General features: G+C 37.2%; 1 protein-coding gene across 5 annotated transcripts in view; it reads left to right on the top strand.

Moving 5' to 3' along the window:
• Positions 1 to 23,488, top strand: part of ZEB2 (zinc finger E-box binding homeobox 2) — a 136,916-nt gene that overhangs the window by 94,080 nt on the left and 19,348 nt on the right. For 3 of the 5 annotated variants that reach the window (XM_032145744.2, XM_032145745.2, XM_032145746.2), the window contains exons 4-6: positions 1,279 to 1,350; positions 21,082 to 21,270; positions 21,975 to 22,189. In XM_032145744.2, coding sequence (XP_032001635.1) covers positions 1,279 to 1,350; positions 21,082 to 21,270; positions 21,975 to 22,189 — 476 coding nt within the window. The remainder of the gene's footprint in view (positions 1 to 1,278; positions 1,351 to 21,081; positions 21,271 to 21,974; positions 22,190 to 23,488) is intronic. The other 2 variants (XM_058434316.1, XM_032145747.2) reach the window with 2 other exon arrangements.

Genomic DNA, 23,488 nt, shown 5'->3' on the forward strand with positions numbered 1-23,488 from the left:
AATATCATTCAAATGATCTGATTATTATGAGGAGTGGCATTAAATTAGCATCTAGGTGTATCTGTGTATTTTATCTTAAGAGGATCATGGTTTTTCAGTTCTGATTCCATAAACAGATTTTCTGCACTGCTTGTAAAATATATTTTATTTTATTTTTGCTGTAACATTTTCTAGATCCTGTTCTTTCATGAAAGTAGATTAGAATATGAGAAGCAAAGAATGACCAGGACAGATTTGGAAATTCATAGAGTCCTATTTAGAAAGTTTCCCTTGTTTTAAGTAAAGTGATTATCACAGAGAGATATTCATCCTGGAGCATATTTGGTCTCATTAGTGTTGTCACAGTAAAAGCACAATTTTTAAAACTTCACGTTTAATTTACTTACCTGAGAGATTTTTAACTGTCAGCTATCCTGCTCTGTCCTCCTACATCCTCTACAATCTGGTAGGCAGAAAATTTGAGAGTGCCCCTATTTTTCAAATTCTCCCTTATTTTAAAATATTGCAATTTTTGACAATGACCTTTAATTGTTTATGAATTTTTAACTTCAACATTATATGTATTCACCTTCGTCAGAACACTGAGCTGTTGTTACGTATGTTTCCCCAGAAAATGATTATGATTACCTACTGGGGCATAAATGATGATGAGGAGAAGACATTTATGGAGTGGTTGGGATAGGAATAAGGCAGATATGTTTTAGAAGTTTATATCAAGCAGTGAAACAGGTATTGTTACCTCTGGGATATTTGTTGTACAAACTGGGCATTCCAAGTTTTGATATGTAGAATTAGGTTTCCAAAAAGTATGCTTGGATAGATTAGCACCATTATAGCCACCCCAAGGGGAAAGAAAAGCATGAAAACAAAATGTGAAATTCTGACTTGCCACTAAGCATCCAGAGTTTCCAGAGGCATAGCAGCCAGCATGCCTCTTCATGAGTACAAATACTTAGTTGCTTTTGACTCTTATTGAAAAAATAATATCTTTCCCCCGTTTGTCACTAGAACTGCCACCAGAAGAAAAGCCCTTCGTTTGCTCCAAATAAGCACTTCTGTTTTTCACAGCTTGCAGTAATGCTTAAAGTAAATAAGTTCTTGTGCAGCTAGCACTATTGGATTCATTCAATTGCCTGAACAAAGCTATTGTTTAGAGGTTTACAACAAGCCTTTTCTCTGTTTCCTTTAAAAGAATCTTCCTTGTTCCTGTGCTTGGCATGCTTAGTATAGTAAGCCTTTCTACAATTCTCAAATGCTAAAGATAATTTTCCCCCACAGAAGAAATGAAGGAAGACTATGACACTATGGGGCCAGAAGCCACGATCCAGACCACAATTAACAATGGTACAGGTGAGTTATGTTGGCCACGCTCAGATCACATTTGTCCTGTGTCATGTGGGTTTAGTGAGGCAGGGAAAGAAACATTGACCCATCCATTTGTATCTCCATGACTTAACAAGTAGTCAACTTTACAGGTCTCTGGTTTTGTTTCAAATCAAAATTTCCCACATTTTGGTATTTTACTAAGCAAATACATCTTTCATTCTCACACCCCTAATTTACCTGTGACACTCAAGAATACTGAACTCTATGAATGGATCCTTTCAGTGCATGAGTTGGGTGAATTTCTAGTAGTAACTTTTATTTTAAAAGGCTGCAAAAAATTATTTTAAAATTAGGATATGGTATACCTCTGCTAGCCACCGCTTGATATCAGTCATTGAGAATTCAAATGATGTGGTGTAATTTAGACTGTAAAATGTTTTTTTCAGAAAGACAAATTTCCATAAACATTTCTCTCAATAATTAATCATCTCAGTTCCTTTTAATCCTTTCTTTACTTGTAATTCTCTGCATCCTTGAGCCCTTCTAAATAACTTTTTCCAGGCAGTTTTCGAGAAGAATTGACAAGTTTACTTATTTTTAATGAAGCTAAAAAATTACAGTGGGAAGATAGTGAGTGGGGTTTTGTTTTACTCTGCTACTGCAATAGAATGGAGTTTCAGGACGACTGTGATATTCCATGTTTTTTCCCAAACACTGAATGGCATCTTCTCCCACATTCTTACATCACCAACACAAATTTACATGTTCATCTCTCTTTTCCTAGATGAGACTACTTTTTTTCTGGGGGGGAGGGGGTGTTTCAAACAGTCCTCTACACTACCATCATAAATATTAGCATAGTGTCCACTATAAAATTATCTTCCAAAATAAAACGGAAAAAAACACGTAACTACTTCTACTCAACTCATCCATGAAAAAAAACTTGAAGTTTTATGAAATGTAAAAAACTAAGATGATTTTACATCACCCTTATGTTGATACACATCATAATAAACTGCTCATGTTGTGTTTCTGTTTAACATGTGCTTATTAATAACCTAAAAGCATGAATTCACTTTCCTGGGTATAAAATAAGAGAAATAATAAAAACCTATTGTCATTCTATTCATTCAAATAATGTCAATTTAAGGTATAAAAATAAAACTGTACAATATATGATTCTAGAAAAAGTATAGAATCAAGCACTAAGAAGCCTAATTTTTACACACAGCCCTGAAAATAACTAGATTGTAACCTTGGGCATGTCGGTTTTCCTCTTTGGAACTCAGTTCCCACAACTGCAAAACGAATAGATTAAACTAGTTTCTTGATAAGAATACTTCTAGTTTTAATATTTTATGTTGCATGGGTATTATCACCATGTAAAAATAGAAACAAGATAAAATAACTTCATATTAAAACATAATAATAAAGTGGTATCATAAATTAGATACTTTCTATAATGTCCCAACTCATGGGATCAAAAATGGCTTCAAGTTCCTTTTAAAGATAAATGTTAAATTTCAGCCTCCGGCATAAATAAAAGCTGATTTTTATTACCCTTATAAGCACTTAAAGTGTCACAAAAGAAAATTTACCCCACAAAGTAACAATTTACTAGCTGTTGTATACACCTAGAGTTTAAAGTGAGGTTAATAAAAATTGCTTCTATTCAGAAGGTTTAAAAATCAATCTTGAATGTCTTTTCACCAGGCTTTAAAAACCCCTTTTTTCTCATAATACCTGCTGTACCTTGTAGTTCATATGTATTCAGTCAATAAATAAATCAATAAGTATTCATTGAGTGTGTTCTATATAGTCACTGTTGTGTGCATATGTGGTAGAGGATGGGTCAGGAAGACTAAAACATGATTATCATTTAATTTGGAAGATGAGACGAATACATCTGAAAAAATAATGATGAAGAATAAGTGAAAATATGTGATAAACCTGCAACAAATGGTAGGAGCCATAATTATTTAGTTTTTTGTTGGTTTGTTTTGTTTTGTTTGAGACAGAGTCTCACATTGTCACCCAGGCTGGAGTGCAGTGGTGCAATCTTGGCTCACTGCAACCTCTCCCTCCCAGGTTCAAGCGATTCTCCTGCCTCAGCCTCCCTAGTAGCTGGGATTTCAGGCATGCACCACCATGCCTGGCTAATTTTTGTATTTCTAATAGAGACAGGGTTTCACCATGTTGGCCAGGCTGGTCTTGAACTCATGACCTCAGGTGATCCTCCCACCTCGGCCTCCTGAAGTGCTGGGATTACAGCCATGTGCCACTGCGCCTGGCCCATAATTGTTTGAATTACAGAAGTAAGAGAGAGTCTATGGAATGGGCATTCACATCAGGTTTTGTGAAGGAGGTAGAATTCGAACTAAATACATTTTCAATAGTCATGGAGGAGTAGGGAAGGGCTTTCTAATTGAAGAGGAGTCTGCGAGCCAAGAAGGGAAAGTGTGACATCTATTCAGAGGATAGTGAGTAAAGGGTTTTGGCTGAATCGGAGAGTCCTAGGAGGCAATTTCTGGGAAATAAAGCTGGACATTTAAGTTAAAGCCAGATGGTGGGGAATATAAAGCACCAGACAGAAGAGTCTGGGTCATGTTATGCTACCATGATTTCTGTGGGTGAAAACCAGACTCTGAGAGACCAACTGGAAGTCACTGTAGTTATCCGGGTGTGAAGTGATAAAAATCTTGTCCTAAGGTGGAGACAGTGATGAAATTAGCAACATGACTTCTTAACAAGCAATTGATTCTCTGAATGATGGAGGCAAAATGGCTTCAAAATTACAGATCTGCATGTTTAGCATATAGCAGTACTTGCTATTTCTAGATTTACAGAAGAAGGATCTAATTTTGAGAAGATCTTGAACCAGCCTTTAGACACAAGTATTTTCATATCAAAGATATATAGATATGGGAATATAGGAATGTCCTTTGGAAATAAGGAATTGAAACCCAAGAAGTCAGGGCTGGAGATAGAGATTTGAGAGTTATGTAAATATACTCAGATCATGTTCAAGATCATATAGGACTATGAGATTTACAACTGAGTGTATTTGTTGAAGCAAGTAGAAAGCTGAGGCCAGGGCTCCTGGTGGGTGGGGAGGAAAATCAGCAAAGATTTTCTTTTGAAAAAAAAAAAAAGATTATGACACAAGAGAAAAAAATTAAACATTCAGAAGCAAAGAAAGAGAATTTCATAAAGGTGAGAACTCAGTTAAAAGCTTCAAATAACTACCCTTGAAAGAAAGCTGAGCAAATACACTGGACTTAGTTAATTAGAAATTTACTAGTGATCTTCAGCTTACAACTCTGCCCTTTTAGAGAATAAGTACATATCTTTCTTCCTAGCTATAAGTTTACCACTTCTTCTCCTTGACATCTCTTTGGATGCCAAATACATGTGGTTTTAGAAATAATACATCTTTGGCCGGGCGCGGTGGCTCACGCTTGTAATCCCAGCACTTTGGGAGGCCGAGGCGGGCGGATCACGAGGTCAGGAGATCGAGACCACGGTGAAACCCCGTCTCTACTAAAAATACAAAAAAATTAGCCGGGCGTAGTGGCGGGCGCCTGTAGTCCCAGCTACTCGGAGAGGCTGAGGCAGGAGAATGGCGTGAACCCGGGAGGCGGAGCTTGCAGTGAGCCGAGAGCGCGCCACTGCACTCCAGCCTGGGCGACAGAGCAAGACTCCGTCTCAAAAAAAAAAAAATAATAATAATACATCTTTTCTGGTTGAAATTACATCTAAAAGACTATCTTCCTCTGCTCCCAAGTCCTACTCATCAAGATCCTGCTATTGGCTGAATTTCTTCTCTAGCCCTCCCACACTAGAATGTCTTCCTCCAATGAACCTGTGGGGTTTGGGCTGCTTTATCGCCATGGATCCTATAATGGTCTCCATCTCAAAGTGTGTTTGAAGAAATGAGTGAGTGAATGGGAGACAAACAGCACTTGGACTTCCCTTTTGTATTTTTAGGCTGACATATTTTTGACCCCTGGCCTGAAGTAACCAACCAGACATTTTCATCTCTCCATTATTCCAGTCATCCAAACTTGAAAGCCTTAGTTATATTTGACTGTTCTCTCTCCCTCATGTCCTCCTCTATTTAGTCAGCCCACATCTTTCCTGTAACAGTGTCCTCAATGTCCAAATTCCCTTCTTAGAATCCTGAATTGCCCCTTAGCACCTACAGGACATTCTTCAGTCTGATAATAAGTGCCATCCATTGTATACCAACGGCGCTCCATTCTTGTCAGACCAAATCCCTTGGTGATAACAAAAAAGAACCACATTTATACCAACCTCTGAATCTCTGCCCATGCTATCCCTTCGGACCCTAATCCCCCAGCTCCTTTCTTCCAGTCATCCAAATTCTCCCCATCCTTCTGTTCTTCAAGTCCAGGTCACATCCCATTTCCTTAGTGTGGTCATCCTTGAACACCCCAAACGACAGCAATCTCTTCCTTTTCTGAAATCCCACAACCCTAAGGTGTATACCGCTAACTTCAGCATGTTTCATTGTTCCTCTTTATATTGTTTGCCCTTATTTCATGTAGTCAATTTCATGAAGACAAGAGGTTTCTTCAGCTGAAAAATGAGGGTGGATCATCCTGGTATCTAACTTATTGGCTGACCTTGTTCTCTAGCCAGTAATTAAATAAATAATTACTGAAGTAATTAAATAAATAATGAAGCCAGGTGTGGTGGTCTGGCCCATAATCTCGGCTACTCAGGAGGTCGAAGCTGGAGGATGGCTTCAGTCCAGGAGTTGGAGGCTGCAGTGAGCCATAATCCACTGCACTCCAGCCTGGGTGACAGAGCATGACCCTATCTCAAAAATAGTAATAATAAGAATGTATATGTTGATATTAGTAAGTGACTAAAAAAATGTTTGCCCTAAGGAAAGGGCTATTCCATTTTGCCTCAACAAGCCCAGTTATAGCAGGGAGCACACATGGTAGATACTACAACTGGTGAAATGAATGAATGAATCAATGAATGAATATTTGGTGGAGAAGAAATGGATTCTGATAAAGGAAGCCACAGTAGGGGAAGACATTCTCTGTGGAGGAGACTAAGTATCTTTAGAGAGTGAAACTAGGATCTAAGTCCCTGAAGGATTTTGCCTTGTGAAAGGCGAAGAAGAATAGCCTAGAGTATCACTACATTTTTTTTTAACAACAAAGTTAGATTAACTGAATGGCAAAATTGATCTATAACACATAAAACAGTGCAAACCTGGATTTATATTAATAACTTTCCACATTGCATAAGTTCACCAGTTTTTATTTTTTTATTTTTATTTTTTATTTTTGAGACGGAGTCTTGCACTCTCACCCAGGCTGGAGTGCAGTGGCACCATCTCAGCTCGCTGCAAGCTCTGCCTCCCAGGTTCACATTCTCCTGCCTCAGCCTCCTGAGTAGCTGGGACTACAGGTGCCCGCCACCACGCCCAGCTAATTTTTTATATATTTAGTAGAGATGGGGTTTCACCATGTTAGCCAGGATGATCTTGATCTCCTGACCTTGTGATCCACCTGCCTCAGCCTCCCAAAGTGCTAGGATTATAGGCATGAGCCACCATGACCGGCCACCAGTTTTAATTTTTTTTAAAAAAAGGAACAAAATTGTAATGCTTTCACACGTAAGATAAAGAATACCTTCTAACAAAGAACCCTACAACGTTCAGATATTAATAGGATTTAAATTCAAAATGAAATGATTAGGTAAAATTTTTAAGAGTCTGTGAATAACCATTTTCTAAGGAGAGTAGAGAAATGGAAAAACTTGGAAGCATTATAAACATGAGTTTGCCTATGTGCTAGTAGTAACAAGGAGCTGCCTTAGGTGCATGGTGATCATCAGCATTAATGCAGTTCCACGTGCATATCAAGATCCAAATAGGACCCTGATGTTTTCCTCTTTGAATGTGTGAAAGTTATATTTACTCAGACAATCTAGTACCTCTAGTTATAAAGGGCTATTAATAACCACCTGCATCTGCACTTCCTTTGCTAAGAGGGGGAAAAAGTACCTTACATCCAGAAACTGGGCAAGGCCAGTTTAGGCGTCAGTTCTTAATCCTCCACAACACAATAAAATTCTTGTCTAAGAACTAACTGTATAGACTCTAACTATAGTCAAACTTGTTTCCAGTATTCTAAGAATAATACATAAATTATTTTACATATGAGAGGCAATTGTTTTGGGAGGCTCCAGATTCTAGAGACCAATTACCTACACTTGAATTTTATCTCTACCAACTGCTAGTTACATTAACTTGAGTATGTAATTGATAAGCCTTCATTTCTACATCAGTAAAGTGGAAATCATGATTCCTTATGTACAAGACCTCGCTGTAGGGATTAAATGGCTTGTCATTTTTATTTATTTATTTTTTAACTGTATTTTTATTTTCTTTCTTTTTTTTATTTCAATAGGTTTTGGGGAACAGGTGATGTTTGGTTACATGAATAAGCTCTTTAGTAGTGATTTCTGAGGTTTTGGCGCACCCATCACCCAAGCAGTGTACACCGTGCCCAATGTGTAGTTTTTTTTCCCTCATCACCCTCCCACCATTTCCCCAAAGTCCATTGTGTCATTCTCATGGCATGCCATTTTTAAAGCACCCAGTACAACGACTAACATAGACTAGATGCTCACCCTGTTTTGTTTTGCCAGCTGTTTTGTTTTTTCTTTTTTTTTGAGATGGAGTTTCACTCTTGTTGCCCAGGCTGGAGTGCAGTGGTGCAATTTCGGCTCACTGCAACCCCGCCTCCTGGGTTCAAGCAGTTCTTTTGCCTCAGCCTCCTGAGTAGCAGGGATTACAGGCATGCGCCACCACGCCCGACTAATTTTTGTACTTTTAGTAGAGACAGGGTTTTGTCATGTTGGCTAGGCTGATCTTGAACTCCTGACTTCAGGTGATCCGCCCGCCTCAGCCTCCCAAAGTGCTGGAATTACAGGCATGAGCTACCACACCCGGCCAACTTCAAACTATTTTTGTTCATTAAGAAATGAATACATTGTAAACTGTTTTCTCCATTCACACTGGTTCCTCCTTAACTTCTTCTCTAGGAAACAAAAATACAATATTTAACAAATTTGTAATGAAAGGACTAACCAATTTTGAGAGCCTTTGACATTTAAGTTCTTTTGACATTCTGGAAAACTACACAGACGAGTTGTAGGACACATTATTTTCAGTACTCTGGCATTTGAGGTTAAAATACGAAGGTTAAGAACTAGTTTCGTTTTATATCTGATTTCATTTTTATTTAGCATCCCTTCTTTAACTGTGTAGGAGGAGGATTTAGTAGTATTTATAATGATTACATATAATAATGATGAAAGCTGTCAGACTTTTCCTTTCTTTGACAACTGACTTACATCAGGAATCATATTCTTTTTAAAAATTTATTATTGACACATAACAATTTTGCATATTAATATTTGTGAGGTGCAACATGATGTTTTGATGCATGTATAAATTGTTTAATGATCAAATCAAGGCGATTAGCATATCCATCTCCTTAAACATTTATCATTTCTTTGTGATAAGGACATTCAAGAACCCCTGTTCTAGCTATTTTGAAATATGCACTACATTTTTGTGAACTCCAGTCACATAATAGACCAACATAACTATTTCTCCTATCTAACCGTAGTTTTGTACCCACTGACAAATCTCTCATTGTTCACGCTTCCCCCTACTCTCCTCATCCTCTGGAATCAGCCTAAATGTCCATCAGCAGGTGAATGGATAATGAATGGTATATATACCCAATGGAATACTATTCAGCCATAAAAAAGAATGAAATCATGTCATTTGCAGCAACATGGATAAACCTGGAGGACATTATGCTAAGTGAAATAAGCCAGGCACAGAAACATAAATATCACTTGACCTCACTCATATGTGGAGTCTAAAAAGCTGTTCTCATGGAAGTGGAGAAAAATCATATGTATTTTTTTCTTCTTACCCTGGATAACAACCAATAAACAAAAACAAAGCATTTGCCCATTGTTAACAACTACTAAAATACATACATTCAGAGTGTTTGTTGTATGTAGAATTTGAACTGAGGCTTGAGAAACTTTAAGGAACTAGAAGGGTGAGTTCCTTCTACTAAGGAACATAAATTTTATCGGTGTTGATAAAAAAACAAACATCATAATGACAAGAAGAGAAAATTTACAAATAAATAATTATAGCCTCATTAGTTATGCAACTCAATGGTCACTTATTGAGACCCTACTAAGTGCAAGGCATTTTGTTAGTCATCACGACAGATACAATGAGAAAAGAAGAGTCACTGTCATTAAGAAACTACGTTCAACCGGGTGAATAAAACAGTGGCAGATGAATAGGAAATGTGTGTAACATATTTAGTACAACATTAGCACATAATAAATGCTCTATCATTTCTAGCCATTATTATTGATTATAATATCATCTGGATTAAGATGTTTTATTTGAAATACAGCAAGCTATGTAAGTTCAAATGCAAAGTGTTCAGTATTGTAGAGGGTTTCTAACAGTATAGGGTCAAATATTGGAGATAGGACAAGAGAGGTGCCTTAAAGAAATTGCCAATTTCAGGGAAGACTTTCTTCAAGACAAAGACTTGCTGGGTATGCCTCTGTGCACAAGAGAGAAAGAGAGAACGGCTGAAATGTAAAAGGAGACTGGGTGAAAGATGGAGTGGGTTATCAAACGAGTTGTAAGAGAATAACTTTAGATGATAGCCACAATAATGTTTATTTTTTAGCAGTAAGATCAGAAGAAGAAGACAGAATGATGATAGGAGAGAATGTAGTCAATTTAAGATGATCCAAGGAATACACACTGTATGGGTTGCACTCTTTGAAGTCAGTAGGAAAAAGAGACCATCAGTCAGCAGTAAGGGAATAGGAATATGGTTGGAATCTTGAGAAGTGGACATGTAGGGTAATTGTTGTGGACAATGCATGGAGATTCAATTATTAGGAAGGAATATTCCATTTTGAAAACATAGTCTGCAACAAGACTATACTATTATTTAAGATTTTTTAAAGATATGTTTGATACTCCAGAAATTGGACTGGGTCTTAGTTCAGCAGAGTAAGAATGATACGAGTGTAAGGGACAGAGATGGAAGTGATGATTTCAAGTTCCAAGGTGAACTGAGGTAAATAAAATCAGAACTGGTAAAATGGACTAGGGAACTCCTCAGGTCCTGATTGTCACATTGAAATACACGTTTCAAGGGAATGAGGAACTGGATGATAGGGAAGGGGAGAAAGTAGAAATCAGAGAGCGAAAGTTCACAGTTCTGGTTCTTGTCCCAGGGTTAGCCCAGGAGCAAGTGTGGCCATCCATGTTGCTGGACTAGAGAAAGCCTAAGCACTATGAAGCCAGGTTCTGCATGGACTACCTATTAAGTGATGAAGTTTCCCAGAATGCAGTGGCATCCTGGGGGAAATGTAATCATGGGACAGGCGTCATTTTGCTTGCACTATACAGGCAATGTCCTAAAACAGGATGGTGAAAATGGATGACATTCGACTTCAAACCATTACAGCTACAGAGTGGAAACTGTCTGAGGGTAGAGGTTAGGTCTGCTCTTCTCCATAATCCCTCTCAGAGGATGCAGTGGTTTATACAGTGTTAATGGTTCATAACCAGGGTATTTGTTGAATTAATGAATAAATAAACAACAAATAAATGATGAGTGAGTTGATGAAACAGGAACATTGATTGGAAGCAGTAGCGTGAATTAAGGAGTTTGTTGACCCTTCCTCTTTGTTCTCTGAGTCATAACAAATGAAAGCAGGAATGGCCCTGTGGGAAAGGTCTGTAAGGGATGGGTTGTTATCAGGGGATGACACAGTTTCATTTAGTCTGAAGAAGTGGAACACATGTAGGAGGATATCATTAAGCGTGGGAGGAGAATAACGAGTAATATGTGAAATGGGAAAGCAAACTGAACCAGGAACAAAGTTCTTTTTTGGTTTCTATTCCAAAGTTAAGCTTGAGGCATTTCTTGTTTACTATAACCACAAAATATTTAATATCTGCTAACTAATAACTAATACCTGCTATTTTAACAGATGTTAAAATAATACCTAATAAAAATTCACCTTTGCAAGATGCTATGGAAAGTTATTCTTTATTGAGTGCCTTTAGAAACTTGATTACAAATTAGAAACAGTCAAATTAGGAAATACAATCCTTAAATGTTAAATGGAAATTTTAAATAAGCATCTTGAACAGAGAATTCGAAGAACTTTTATGTGTTCTCTTTGCCCCACTAGACCCAGCTCTGGATTACCCAGTTAAAAAAAAAAATGTGAGAATAAAACAAGTGTCTAGGATTCAGAGGAATGGGGACATTAAAAAAAAAAAAAAAAAAACAGAGGAAAAAAAGTAAAAATTTTATACACACACATATAAACACACACACACACACACACACACACTGAAGTGGGCATTTTAACTGACTTTCCTCCATATTCATTGTATGGTGTAATAATGTTGCTATTTAGAATTGCTTATAATGTCATTGTGATCGTTTCAATATGTAGGGCCTGTTCAAATGGTATCAAGTCAGGCATGATGAAAAACTAAAAAGATGAGGTTCTCTCTTTCCTTCTCTCTTTCTGTCATGTTGAGTCATTATGGTGCAGTAGAAAGAGCAGTGGGTGAAGAGTCAGGATACATAAATCCTACATACAGCTCTTCCAGAAATTACTTGTGCAACTTTGTATGAATCACTAACCTCACTGTACCTTAGTTGTAACATCTGTTAAATGAGGAAATCAGGCTAGAAATTTTGGACTCCACCCCACCCTGCCCTTTCTTCTAATGAAATTTTACTGGAAGCATGAACAAAAAAAATACTGGACCGCACTAGCTGTCATGGGATGGGAGGCTCTCGGGGGCCCTGCCTCACGATAACATACACAGGGCCAGCTTCCTGGGTCTGGGACCTGCACAGTCGCACAGGGCCCAGCACTGAGAAGAGCTGCTTGGGTGGCTCTGCAGTTGCTGTCTTGAAGCTCTTAACAATTTTTGAATGAGGGGCCTTACATTTTCATTTTACACTGGGCCCCACCAACCATATAGCCAGTCCTGTTCATGTCTCACAAAATACATGAGAAGAATAGCAGAGTATAAGCTAGGATGGGAAGTGGTGGGATCAGAAAGGCACTGCTTCAAGTATTGAACAGAAATGCCAGTTAGGTCTAAGTTTACAGGATCCTTCTTTGGGTGTCTCCAGGGCAATTGAACCCCAAGTAAAGATCCAGATCTAGACTGAAAATCTTGCCTCAGGAAGAAATATAGTGGCATCAGGTGTAACTCCCCTAAACTGATAATATTAGTATAAGGTTGGCAGCCTAGCCAGCAATTAAGTCTCTTTAACCATCAATTCTGTGCATCTCATCGTTAGCATAGGGGAAAGTGGGGGAAAGAAGAAGAACATTTTTTTACCTTCATTATCTTCTTGGTTTAATAACTATCAATTTCTCCTGTTCCTCTTACATGGAGCTTAAATTAAAACTTTTAAATTAGTTAGCTTTCTTATATGAGTAACAGAAGCGATACAAGTTTGATTATAACGTATTTCTCTGCAAGAGTTGAGTGGATATATAATGTTCATCAATTGTACAAAATCAGTTTATCAGATAATTCAGTTAGTACCTAAATACTTCACAAGGAGGGAATCATACTATTACAAAGTATGTCATATTCTTCTTGGTTGTATCTATCACATTTTTATAGGTTGGAAGAGTTTTGTCTGCCAGTCAGACATCTGTCATGGAAGTCATTATTTTTTAATTTCTTAGTTAACTTCATACATTGAGTTTTTAAAAATAAGGTGGAGAAAGAGATAGGTTCAGAGGAGAGAAAAATAGAAGTAGTGCTTGGCGGGTGAGACGGGGGATGATTTTCAGACTATAATCAGTGAACGCCAAGAAGAGCCTGTTCACTTCCTGGCTAATGAATGCTGTTGTTTTATTAGCTTTGTTTGCGATGAGGAGCAGCTATCTTCACTTCACAGCAAGTGTTCCCACAAGAAATAACTGATAGTTCAAGCTTCTTGAGTGCCTCCTTCATTCATTCAACAAATATTTAATAAGCGCTGTGTTGCTTGTGATGTTGTCTCGGTTTCCAGGCACCTCCAAAATATTTTCTCTTAATCTGCATGTTTGTTTTCCCCATCAGAAAGCTGTGTTATTTTGAGTTTTTAATTGAAAAGAATACAGATAAAATTCTCTAGGCCTAGCCAGTAAAGAAAAAGCAAATTGATTAAAATAATTAATTAATTAATTGAAATCACAGAATTCTGGAACTTTGAGGATACCCCAGAAAGCACACCCTGGCTCATTTTACAAATGAGGAAATTGAAATTCAAAAACATGAAATAACTGAGCCAAAATGAGGAGTCCAAGGACCCTGAACCTTGCCTAATCATTCAGTTATTGCATAATAACTGTGACCCAGGCACTGTGCTGGGTGCTGGTGACACAAAGCTGAATAACATATGGTTCATTCCTTTATCAGCTCACAGACATGTAAGAGAGATTACGATGGGATGTGATCAATTCAATGATTGAGACAGAGACACACAGATGACATTCAGTAAGTGAAGAAGGAAGTCTATGTGAACTCAGGCTGAGACAGTCAGGAAAGCTACCTAATAATAATAATATGGGACTGATTATGCTTCTCTCCAAAATCATGTTATGAATGTCTCATTTAGCCATGTGAGGCAGAGGATTGAATTTGTAGAGTTCTTAAATTGGACAAGGGTCAGAATTTCATGAAAGACTTTTTAAAACACAGATTGCTGGTTCCATAGGTTTGGATGGGCCCCAATAATTTGCATTTCAAGCAAGCTCCCAGATAATACAGATGCCACTGACTTTTGAAAATCAATGACTGTCCCAAGCATTCTTAGGTTTCACGTGTCTCTACATAAAGCATAAGAAAAGAGCATTGAATTGCTGGGCAAAATCACCTTACTTCATCAACTCCTCTAAAATATAATAAACTAGTCTATCTTTTTGGTAATATACCAATTCCAAATTTTTAGGTTACACAGTAATGTGAAAGACAAGTGCATATTGTCTATCTTGGGAATTTTTTTAAAAGTAATAGACTCTAACATTCTGTGCCAATATACAGCAATCAAAACTGTCTGAGTGTTAGCAATCTCTACATCTTGATATTCAAAATCCCCTAATGTAAGATCTCCTGCTGTTTAGGGAGATATTTGATACTGCAGACTACTACAGATTCCATTCCTTGTCCACTCTTCACCTCGCTCTCCTGAAGCTCTCTTACATGAGAAACTCTCATTGGCATCTGAACATGTGTTCCCTGGAGAAAGCCATGTTCAGAGCAGGGGTGGAGAGAGCGGCCAAGATGCTGTACTAATTCCCAGGAAGAGCAGAAAACTTTTCTGTTGCTCTTGACGACCTGGCTTTATCCATGCCTCTGTACCAGTTGGAGGCTCTGCGAGGCTGCCCATGTAGCTGTGTAATGAGAAAAAGATCATCCTCTTCCCTCACGGTTGTTTTTAGGTATCTAGTGCCAATATATCTTTTGGAAGCCTTCTGCAAAAATGCATACATGCATTTTTAATGATGGAAAGCTTACATTTATTAATTAGCCAACTTTAAACAAAGTAGCCATGAGAATCTATAGACCTCAACAAATGCTGAATACGTGCTTCCTTAAACTAAAAAACTCAATACAAATGACTACGTTCAAAATAATTTTCTGTGTTTTCTTATCATCTGAGATGTTAACAAAAAGACTGTTTTTCAAAAAGATGATAATACAGTTACCTAGATTTGTAATTGCTTCTTCAAGTCCCTTTGCCTTTCATAGTGAAGTAAGCAAAAGCCAGATTATATGATAAATACATAATTTATGTTACATACATTACATTACACTGGGGAAGCGTGTGTGTGTCTATATATATATATGAGATGCCCTATTATACATATATATATATTTACATGTCTGTATATTGCATAATCACAACCATTATGTGTATATATCTCCAAACGAGTGAATCACAGAAGTAGGAAAAAAAATTAACCACTCATGTCCTCATTTCCAAGAACACTGGCACTAGTAGGCACTCAATAAACAGCTATTAAACAAAGGGATGGATGAATGATTCTACTCAGTTTTTTACATATACTTGCTGCAACTCCTGTGTACCTTCCAAGATATTTTCTTTTTAAAAAGAATTATTTATTCATTTTGATGTTTACTTAAATGCCTTAACATAATATTCAATTTTCTTCAATTTTTTAATGAAAATTAAATGCACGCAGGACACTAAACCAGTGATACTAGAGTACCCGTCTTCCACTGTGAACACAGGCTTGTTACAAATAAAGAAAATAAATGCCAAAGGGAAACAGAAAATGATAAAGAATAAGTATCCGGTCTATATTTCACTACCTGTAAACACTCAGCAAAGCCCACTTTTAAGTATCTTTGAGAAAGTATTCTAAAGCAACTTGATTATGGGGGCTGACTAATTTGGGGACCAATATTTCTCTTTTATTTAGAGTTCTGTTAACATCGCTTGATTTTTAGGCAATAATTTTTAAGGCCAGTCTATATTGATATTTATTATTATCTGTCTAAAAAATCAATATCTATCTAACACAGCCATAAAGATATTTATAAAAGTGTCATTAATAAGCAACGTTAGTAAGAGTGGCCAATATATTGCCAGGAGAACTGAGGCTTTCCTGACAAAAAGGGACCTGAAAATTCACCCTAACAATCTAACAATATTAAAATACACGTGGTCATGAGGAAACATTTTTAATTAACAATCTTTTTTTTTTTTGAGACAGGGGTCTCACTCTGTCACTCAGGCTGGAGTGCAGTGGTGCGATCACAGCTCTCTGCAGCCTCGACCTCCCAAGCTCAAGTGCTTCTGCCACCTCTGCCTCCCCAGCAGCAGAGACCACAGGCACGCACCACCATATGGGCCCAGCTAATTCTTTTACTTTCTATAGAGACAAGATTTGTTGCCCAAGCTAGATATTCTTTTTTTGGATAGAGAAAAGGTTATCTAACCTTAGAGAAGGTTGAGAGATACTTGCAAGACATTAGGGTAAATTTTAGGACTAAATGCAAAATCTCTGGAGAAGGTATGGGAAGAAATTACTTGAGCCTTCTTGTGCATTTTTGTTATGGTTTGATCATAAATACCATGCAAATATCCTTTGTCAGTGTGTTTTGGCAGTTCTTCCAAAGAAACCAGGGAGTGAAGAGGATTACAGAAAGAAGGAAAATGAGGTTGATTTTACACTAGAAAAATGCAGTGAAGAATTCTACAACCTTTCAGCTACTTTTCTACCTCATTCCTGTATCCAGTACACATTATTGCATAATCTTTGTAAAAACAAACATACAAACTTTCAGATACAGTCAAAACTTCATTCTTCCCAACAATTCTGAGAGTAACCAAAATTGAATCCCATCTTTTGTCCTAGTATTATAACTGTTAGGGTGATTTTAGTTTTAAGAGACTGATACACAACGTACCTTCAAGCAGAAAAGGAAGTTTCTTGGCTCACAGAATTTAAGGAAGGTGGTCAAGAGAACCACTGCAAGGTGCACCTCGGCCTCAGGAATGAGAAGAGCTAGAAATGAACTGTCAGAACATGCAATCTTGTCTGCTTTTCTCTGTATGTCTGCTTTATTCTCTCTTCATAAATCTTCTTTTTCTAGATGGAAAATAACAATTCCTTCATTCTGCATTTTATAGCTACAGTCACTTGGCAGAAAAAAAAAAAACTGCCTTGATGCTTTTTCTGGAACAAAGTCCTAAAATCATAGGGAAGGGATTTATTGAATTTAATTGGATCTATTGGCTACCCTGGACCAATCAACAAGTTGGCCTGGAGTAGAGAGGACTAAGATTGGCTCACCTGAGTGACCGAGATCAATTGTGGCGAGGGGAGCAGGATCACATGGTAACACAGCAGCTCCTTGGGTACCATAAGGCTTGGCAATTGGGAAATGGAGAAGCATTCCTAGGACAAGGTGAATGTTGAAGTACTGGGCAGAAAAACTGTATATTACTAGCACCTATTGCACCTCAGGGAAAAACTACATTAGATTCATGCTGGTGATACCTAGTTTCTGGGAGGTTCAAGTCTAGCCCACTTAAGTGACCCTAGGTGTGTGAGATATATAAACAGCAGTGTATCTATACAGCATGAAGAAATATCCAGATGGAGCGAATGGATTTAAATGATTGAGTGCCACCTGCTTCATGAAACCTTTTTTGGATACTTATCTGAGCCCTATCAAACTCTTGCAAGTATTTATGACCCCACTACTACACAATTTGTCAAATAATTATTCTACAGTTGCCTGAATATTAGGTCTAAGTCCCTAGCTCAGCTGTAGGTATCTTATTTTATGCTTCCTTTTACCAAAAGACCTCTACACCAAGATTAGTGTTAAGGATATAATTTATTCCACATTCATCCCATAAATGATTCTTGAGAGCCTACTGATTTCGAGGCAATATATTCAATGCCCAGGATACAAAGATGATCAAAGATGAATCCTTAAAGAGAGCGCATGATTTGATGTCTTTTGTCCCCATCACACTTGACATAGAAATCTAGCATGGCCAAATTTGATCTAGCAATTGAATTACCTCTCCAAACAACAGTAGTGTATCTAGATGCAGTTTTGTTTGCCTATCCAGAAAAATCAGAATTTTCCTCCCTTTTAAGCCAAAAGGCTATTAATGCAAATCCAATTGAATTTGCATATGATTACATTTCTGATGGAAACATTCATATGCAAATGAAAATTCATGCAAAGATAGCCAGATCATTCAAATAGTTGCTGAAATATCAAGATAAAATTAGGAATATTAAATGTACATCCATCTATGTTTACTAGGTTACACTAAGGTCATCAAGTAGGACAATATTCTCAAAAAACTTAAACCATGTCTTAACCCTTAACATAAACCATTGACAACCCTCAAGTAGATACGAATTCAGAAAGGAGCTATTACATTACTTTCTGCTGTCATAGTACTGAAAAAGAAGTCAGTCACTGATAAAATCAGTGAAGTTACTCAAAAGACATTCATCATGGCTCCACCATTTTGTCCCTTTTATCTTTTCTTCCTATCAAAAGTAAAAGGTGATTTTTTTATAGATCTGATGTTATTTTGATGATCCAAAACAATGAGCAAATACTTTATGCAAGTTGACAGTTTCTACATACTCCATAGGGGCTCAGTGATGCAAGTTAAGTGACATCATCACAGTCACCACCAATAAGTATCCATGGGAAAGCATCCATGGGAAAGCATCCATGACATTGTGCATACAGCAAGAGGAAAGTGATCTTATCTAAAGCCCATATTCTTTATTAAGTCCAGCTAATAACAGATTTAAGCAAAATTTCAAGGTATAAAATCTTAATCCACTACTGTACATTCCAAATATATTTTTGAGGGAAATACAGTCTTGGAATAGATCGTTGTTCTTGTTAAACTCATTAGAAGTTACAGAGGCAAAAAAGAAAGGTTTGAGATCACAGCATTCAGGACTACTGGCACTTAGTTTAGTGGTCCACAAAATGTAACTCTCCCACTTCCTTTTATTTGGTCCCATATATTTGTTTATAGTTTCAAGTCTTTTTAGAATTCTAGTGTTCTTTGCTTTGATGAATGTCACCTACCATCCATCAAATTTGGGGAGTCTAAACCTGAGGGAGGTACCTTAGCATCTCCCGACTTGACAAACTGAATTCTTTTCCAAATGAATCTGAGGAATTTTATATCGTAGGTATTTCTCAAATCCAGGCACTTCCTTCATCTCCATCGTCAATTCCTTAATGGTGTCTTCTGCCTCGCCTAGGACAGGAACCTCCTAACCGGATTCCCAGGACCTACTTTTCTCTCCCTGCAATCCCTATCATACTATAGCCAAAGATGTCATCTAAAAATGCAAATAATCATAGTTTCATCCAACCATCCTCTTGCTTAATACTCTTCAGTAGCTTCCTGCTTCTTTTAGAGTAAAAACCCAAATCCTTAAACAAGCTCTTACCTGCTGCATGGTCTTGCTCCCGCCTTACTCTCCACCCTTACATCACGCGGTTCCCCCTTCACCCTCTGCACTCCAGCACTGTCCTTTTTTTTTACATCCTGAGATGTCCCATGCTTGTTTCAGTCACCCCATTGCACATGCTGCTCTTCTCCAGCTTTTACAGTTAGTTAACTTCATGCTTTTTCAGTTAAGACCTTCCTGATCTTCTAGCTGCCATCAGGTTCCTCTGTTACTTTTTTTATATCACCATATAACTTTCTTTCGTAATACTTATCTGAGTTTGTAATGAATGATGTGTTTACTTTGGAGATAATATCAGTTGTATTAGTCTCTCTCATGGCTTCCCAAAGGATGAGCCTAGATCTGTTTTTTGCTCACCAGAGCATGACATGATGCCTATCACACACTAGGCATTCAATGAATACTTGTTGAATTAATGGATGGTTCCACTTTCTATTCTCCTCATCAAAAATCCAAGTTCATAATGATGAAAGCAAAAAAAAAAAAAAAAATTGCCTGGCTTGCTTGTGCACCATCCTGCCACAGTTGCCAAAGAGAATTAGTATGTCAAATACTATAATATTGTTTATGGTAGAGAAGACAAGGTGAAGAATCTAGTGGCACCAAGGTTAACTGCTTTCAAAAACTATGATAATAGGATTCCACCATTAATTGTACCAGCAAAGCACTTTTTTCACCTACTTAGGATAAAGAATAGTATAACAGCTACTCTCCCAACTTTATGTTAGCATAAAAATATTATTTAGGATATCTAAGCCACAACTTATTTCAGAAACACATCTAGAGGTTTCAAATATACAAAATCTTATGACACAAGTTGCTAAAATTGAGTTACAACTGTTATTCATTTCACAGGAATAGAGTCATAATTACAAAAGGTAAAGTCACATCAGAATCACACACCAGTTTCTTAACTCCCTCTGTTACATTTTATTTTATTTCTATCAGCTGTGAGCTTAATTTTATTTTCAGCAGCTTTAAAATACTGAACTAGAGATTAAAATTATAGGGAAAGATAAAATGCCACGTTCTGGTGATTTTTTTTTAACAAAGTTGCATTATTTGTCTAGGAATATCTTTCCTTTTGCATCTGTCTCAGACTATGTAGTCCTGGCTGTCTATGACATTCAGAGGGTGGAGGGTTAAAAGCTTATATTTAGCAACAGGATGTATCTGTGGTTAGGGATGCTCAGGCTAGTGGACAATGAAAAATTAAATATATCTTTTTTAAAGAAAAGGAAATTTCAGATAGACTGTTAAAATAGCCTTAATCTTATGTTATCTTTAATGTTTATGGATCTTAGAATGCAGTTGTTGGCTTTTTAAAAAAATTTTTATGAAAAACATTTTAAATTTCTTTCATTCTTTGTAAGTTATACAGACTAATATTCTAATAAAATGTGCTTATTTAACTTGAAGGAAAGTGCCCGCCTTCTTGCATATATTGCAAGAATAAGCATTCGGTCAATAATCGGTCATCTTCAACACTTCTTACAAATAAACTAGGTTTTGTCGTCTGTTGCAAGTCAGCATTTCTCACTGGCTATGATGGAGATGGACTTGGGATCCTAGGAAGAAGGCCCGGAAACGACATTTCTTCTCTTTTTATGATTTCAGTGAAGAATGCAAATTGCACATCAGATTTTGAGGAATACTTTGCCAAAAGAAAACTGGAGGAACGCGATGGTCATGCAGTCAGCATCGAGGAGTACCTTCAGCGCAGTGACACAGCCATTATTTACCCAGAAGCCCCTGAGGAGCTGTCTCGCCTTGGCACGCCAGAGGCCAATGGGCAAGAAGAAAATGGTGAGGCTGTAAATCATTTTTAGCCACTACACTGACCTCTGCAGCTGTTACAATTACAAATGCACTACATGCCTGGGTGTTTACCTTAAAATTTGAAGAACAGCTGCAGAGGCATGGAATTTCATGAGCAAAGATTAGAACTGTAATTTTAGGGTATTGTGAAATTTTTTTGTCAGCAAATTTGTGTCATTTGTACATCCAATAAAGAACAAGAACAATTAGAGCCCATTTCTAAGAGATAAAAATATCTAAATGTATTCCTATCTTTCTGAAATATTTTACTTTTGAGGAAAAAAAAAGTTGAGACCGACCCTCCCTCACCTTTTGTTCTTCTCCACCGACACCTGAAACGCCCCTTCACACTGTGAGTTCCTGAGTAATCTGTGGCTACAGGTTTCACAGGAACTGTCAGTCACTTGAAGAGAATTTCCTCATTTATCAGCTGTTTAAGTCCCCCCCACCCCCCCCAAAAAAAAACCTGAAGTAATTAATTAATTTTCGAGCACAGTGTGAGCTGATTCCGACAAGTCTGTCCTGGGCATGCGAGGGGACTGGTGTGCGAGGGGGCCGGGTGCAATGATGGCACTCTGTGGAGCAGATTGCAGTGATTCCTGTCATACCATCCCGGGCAGTCAGCCCATTAGCTGCCATTGATTTACTGACCTTTTGGCCCGCTTCTCTCTCTCTCTGTCTCTCGGCTACAGACCTGCCACCTGGAACTCCAGATGCTTTTGCCCAACTGCTGACCTGCCCCTACTGCGACCGGGGCTACAAGCGCTTGACATCACTGAAGGAGCACATCAAGTACCGCCACGAGAAGAATGAAGAGAACTTTTCCTGCCCTCTCTGTAGCTACACGTTTGCCTACCGCACCCAGCTCGAGCGGCATATGGTGACGCATAAGCCAGGGACAGATCAGGTGGGGGGATGGTTTTAAGTGATTTCTTTCTATAATAACCCCTTAGAGAAACGATATTGCTTTGATTGGCAATCATTATTAATTTTTCATGGCATTTTGAAGATGCAGATCTTTTAATGGTAATAGCTTTAATTGAGGTCTAAATGATTTTTTGATGGTCTCTTCTAATATGATTTAATAGTCTTATGTTCACGATCGAATGAGTGTGTTAATTTCTAATTTAGAAATTTTATTTGCACTTTAACTTGACTTTAGTTTCATTTTTATGTTCCACAAAAAGTGAATGAAATTGTAGCATTTTAATTATACATTATTAAACATCTCAGCAATTTTAATTCCATTTTTCACCTCGCTTTACTTAGAAATTTTCCTTTCATATAGGATCTAAGTCATAGAAAAAGAAGTGTGTATTTCTTTCATTTTTCATATAACACCTTCAATTAGAGTATTTTTATAAGCTGCTACTAGTTTATGAAATCTAATTAAGTGTTTTAAGGAAAATCAAAAAGGCATATATTATCTGTGTGTGTATATTATATATAATAAACTGGATTAGTACTAAAACATTGGATGTACATTAAAAACGATCCCTTCTTAATATACATATTTGTAGCTAAATGTTAAAATTACTCCCTCTCTTTTTGCTTACTTGTCTCAAAAATAAAAACTCTGTCTTCAACAGTTAAGTATAGCTTCTTAAATCTTTAAAACAACTGAATAGGATTGATTCACAGTGTTCCTTAAATGTTACAGCAAAACTCTTCTTTCCCCCTGGGAGGATTGACTCTGCAAATTGATATTATGATATGTTTGCATGGACAGAAGTGGTTTGCCTTAAGTCACAATAACTGGCCCTACAGATCCAGAATCACTTAATTTAAGTCTTGACACCATGTCTGTTTTTAAAATTATTGAACACGATATTGTATTCAAAATTCTTAGTTTTTCCTTATAACCTTCATTTTCTTTGAATAAGGAAAATGAGAATAAGCAAACACAGTCAATAATGGTGATAATACTAGATTATGGAATTTTACTATTTTAGGAGAACAGCTCATATAAATTATTCCATTTATATCTGATTGGGCTTGTCACCTGAATGCTTTTCAAAGATGAGTTATAAAAAATATGCTTGCATAGTTGCACTTATGTAACAGTTTATCTCCCCTTGCTTATATGCACAAAAACTCTAGGAAAAAAAACGTGCCCAGATATTTATCTAGCATAACCGCTTTAAATTTCACATGCAGAAGTGTGATTGTGTTGGTGCATTATGAATGGTAGATTTGGTGTTGAAAA

This window comes from Hylobates moloch, unplaced genomic scaffold (genome assembly GCF_009828535.3).
Source record: "Hylobates moloch isolate HMO894 unplaced genomic scaffold, HMol_V3 SCAFFOLD_24, whole genome shotgun sequence".
Classification (NCBI taxonomy): Eukaryota; Metazoa; Chordata; class Mammalia; order Primates; family Hylobatidae; genus Hylobates; species Hylobates moloch.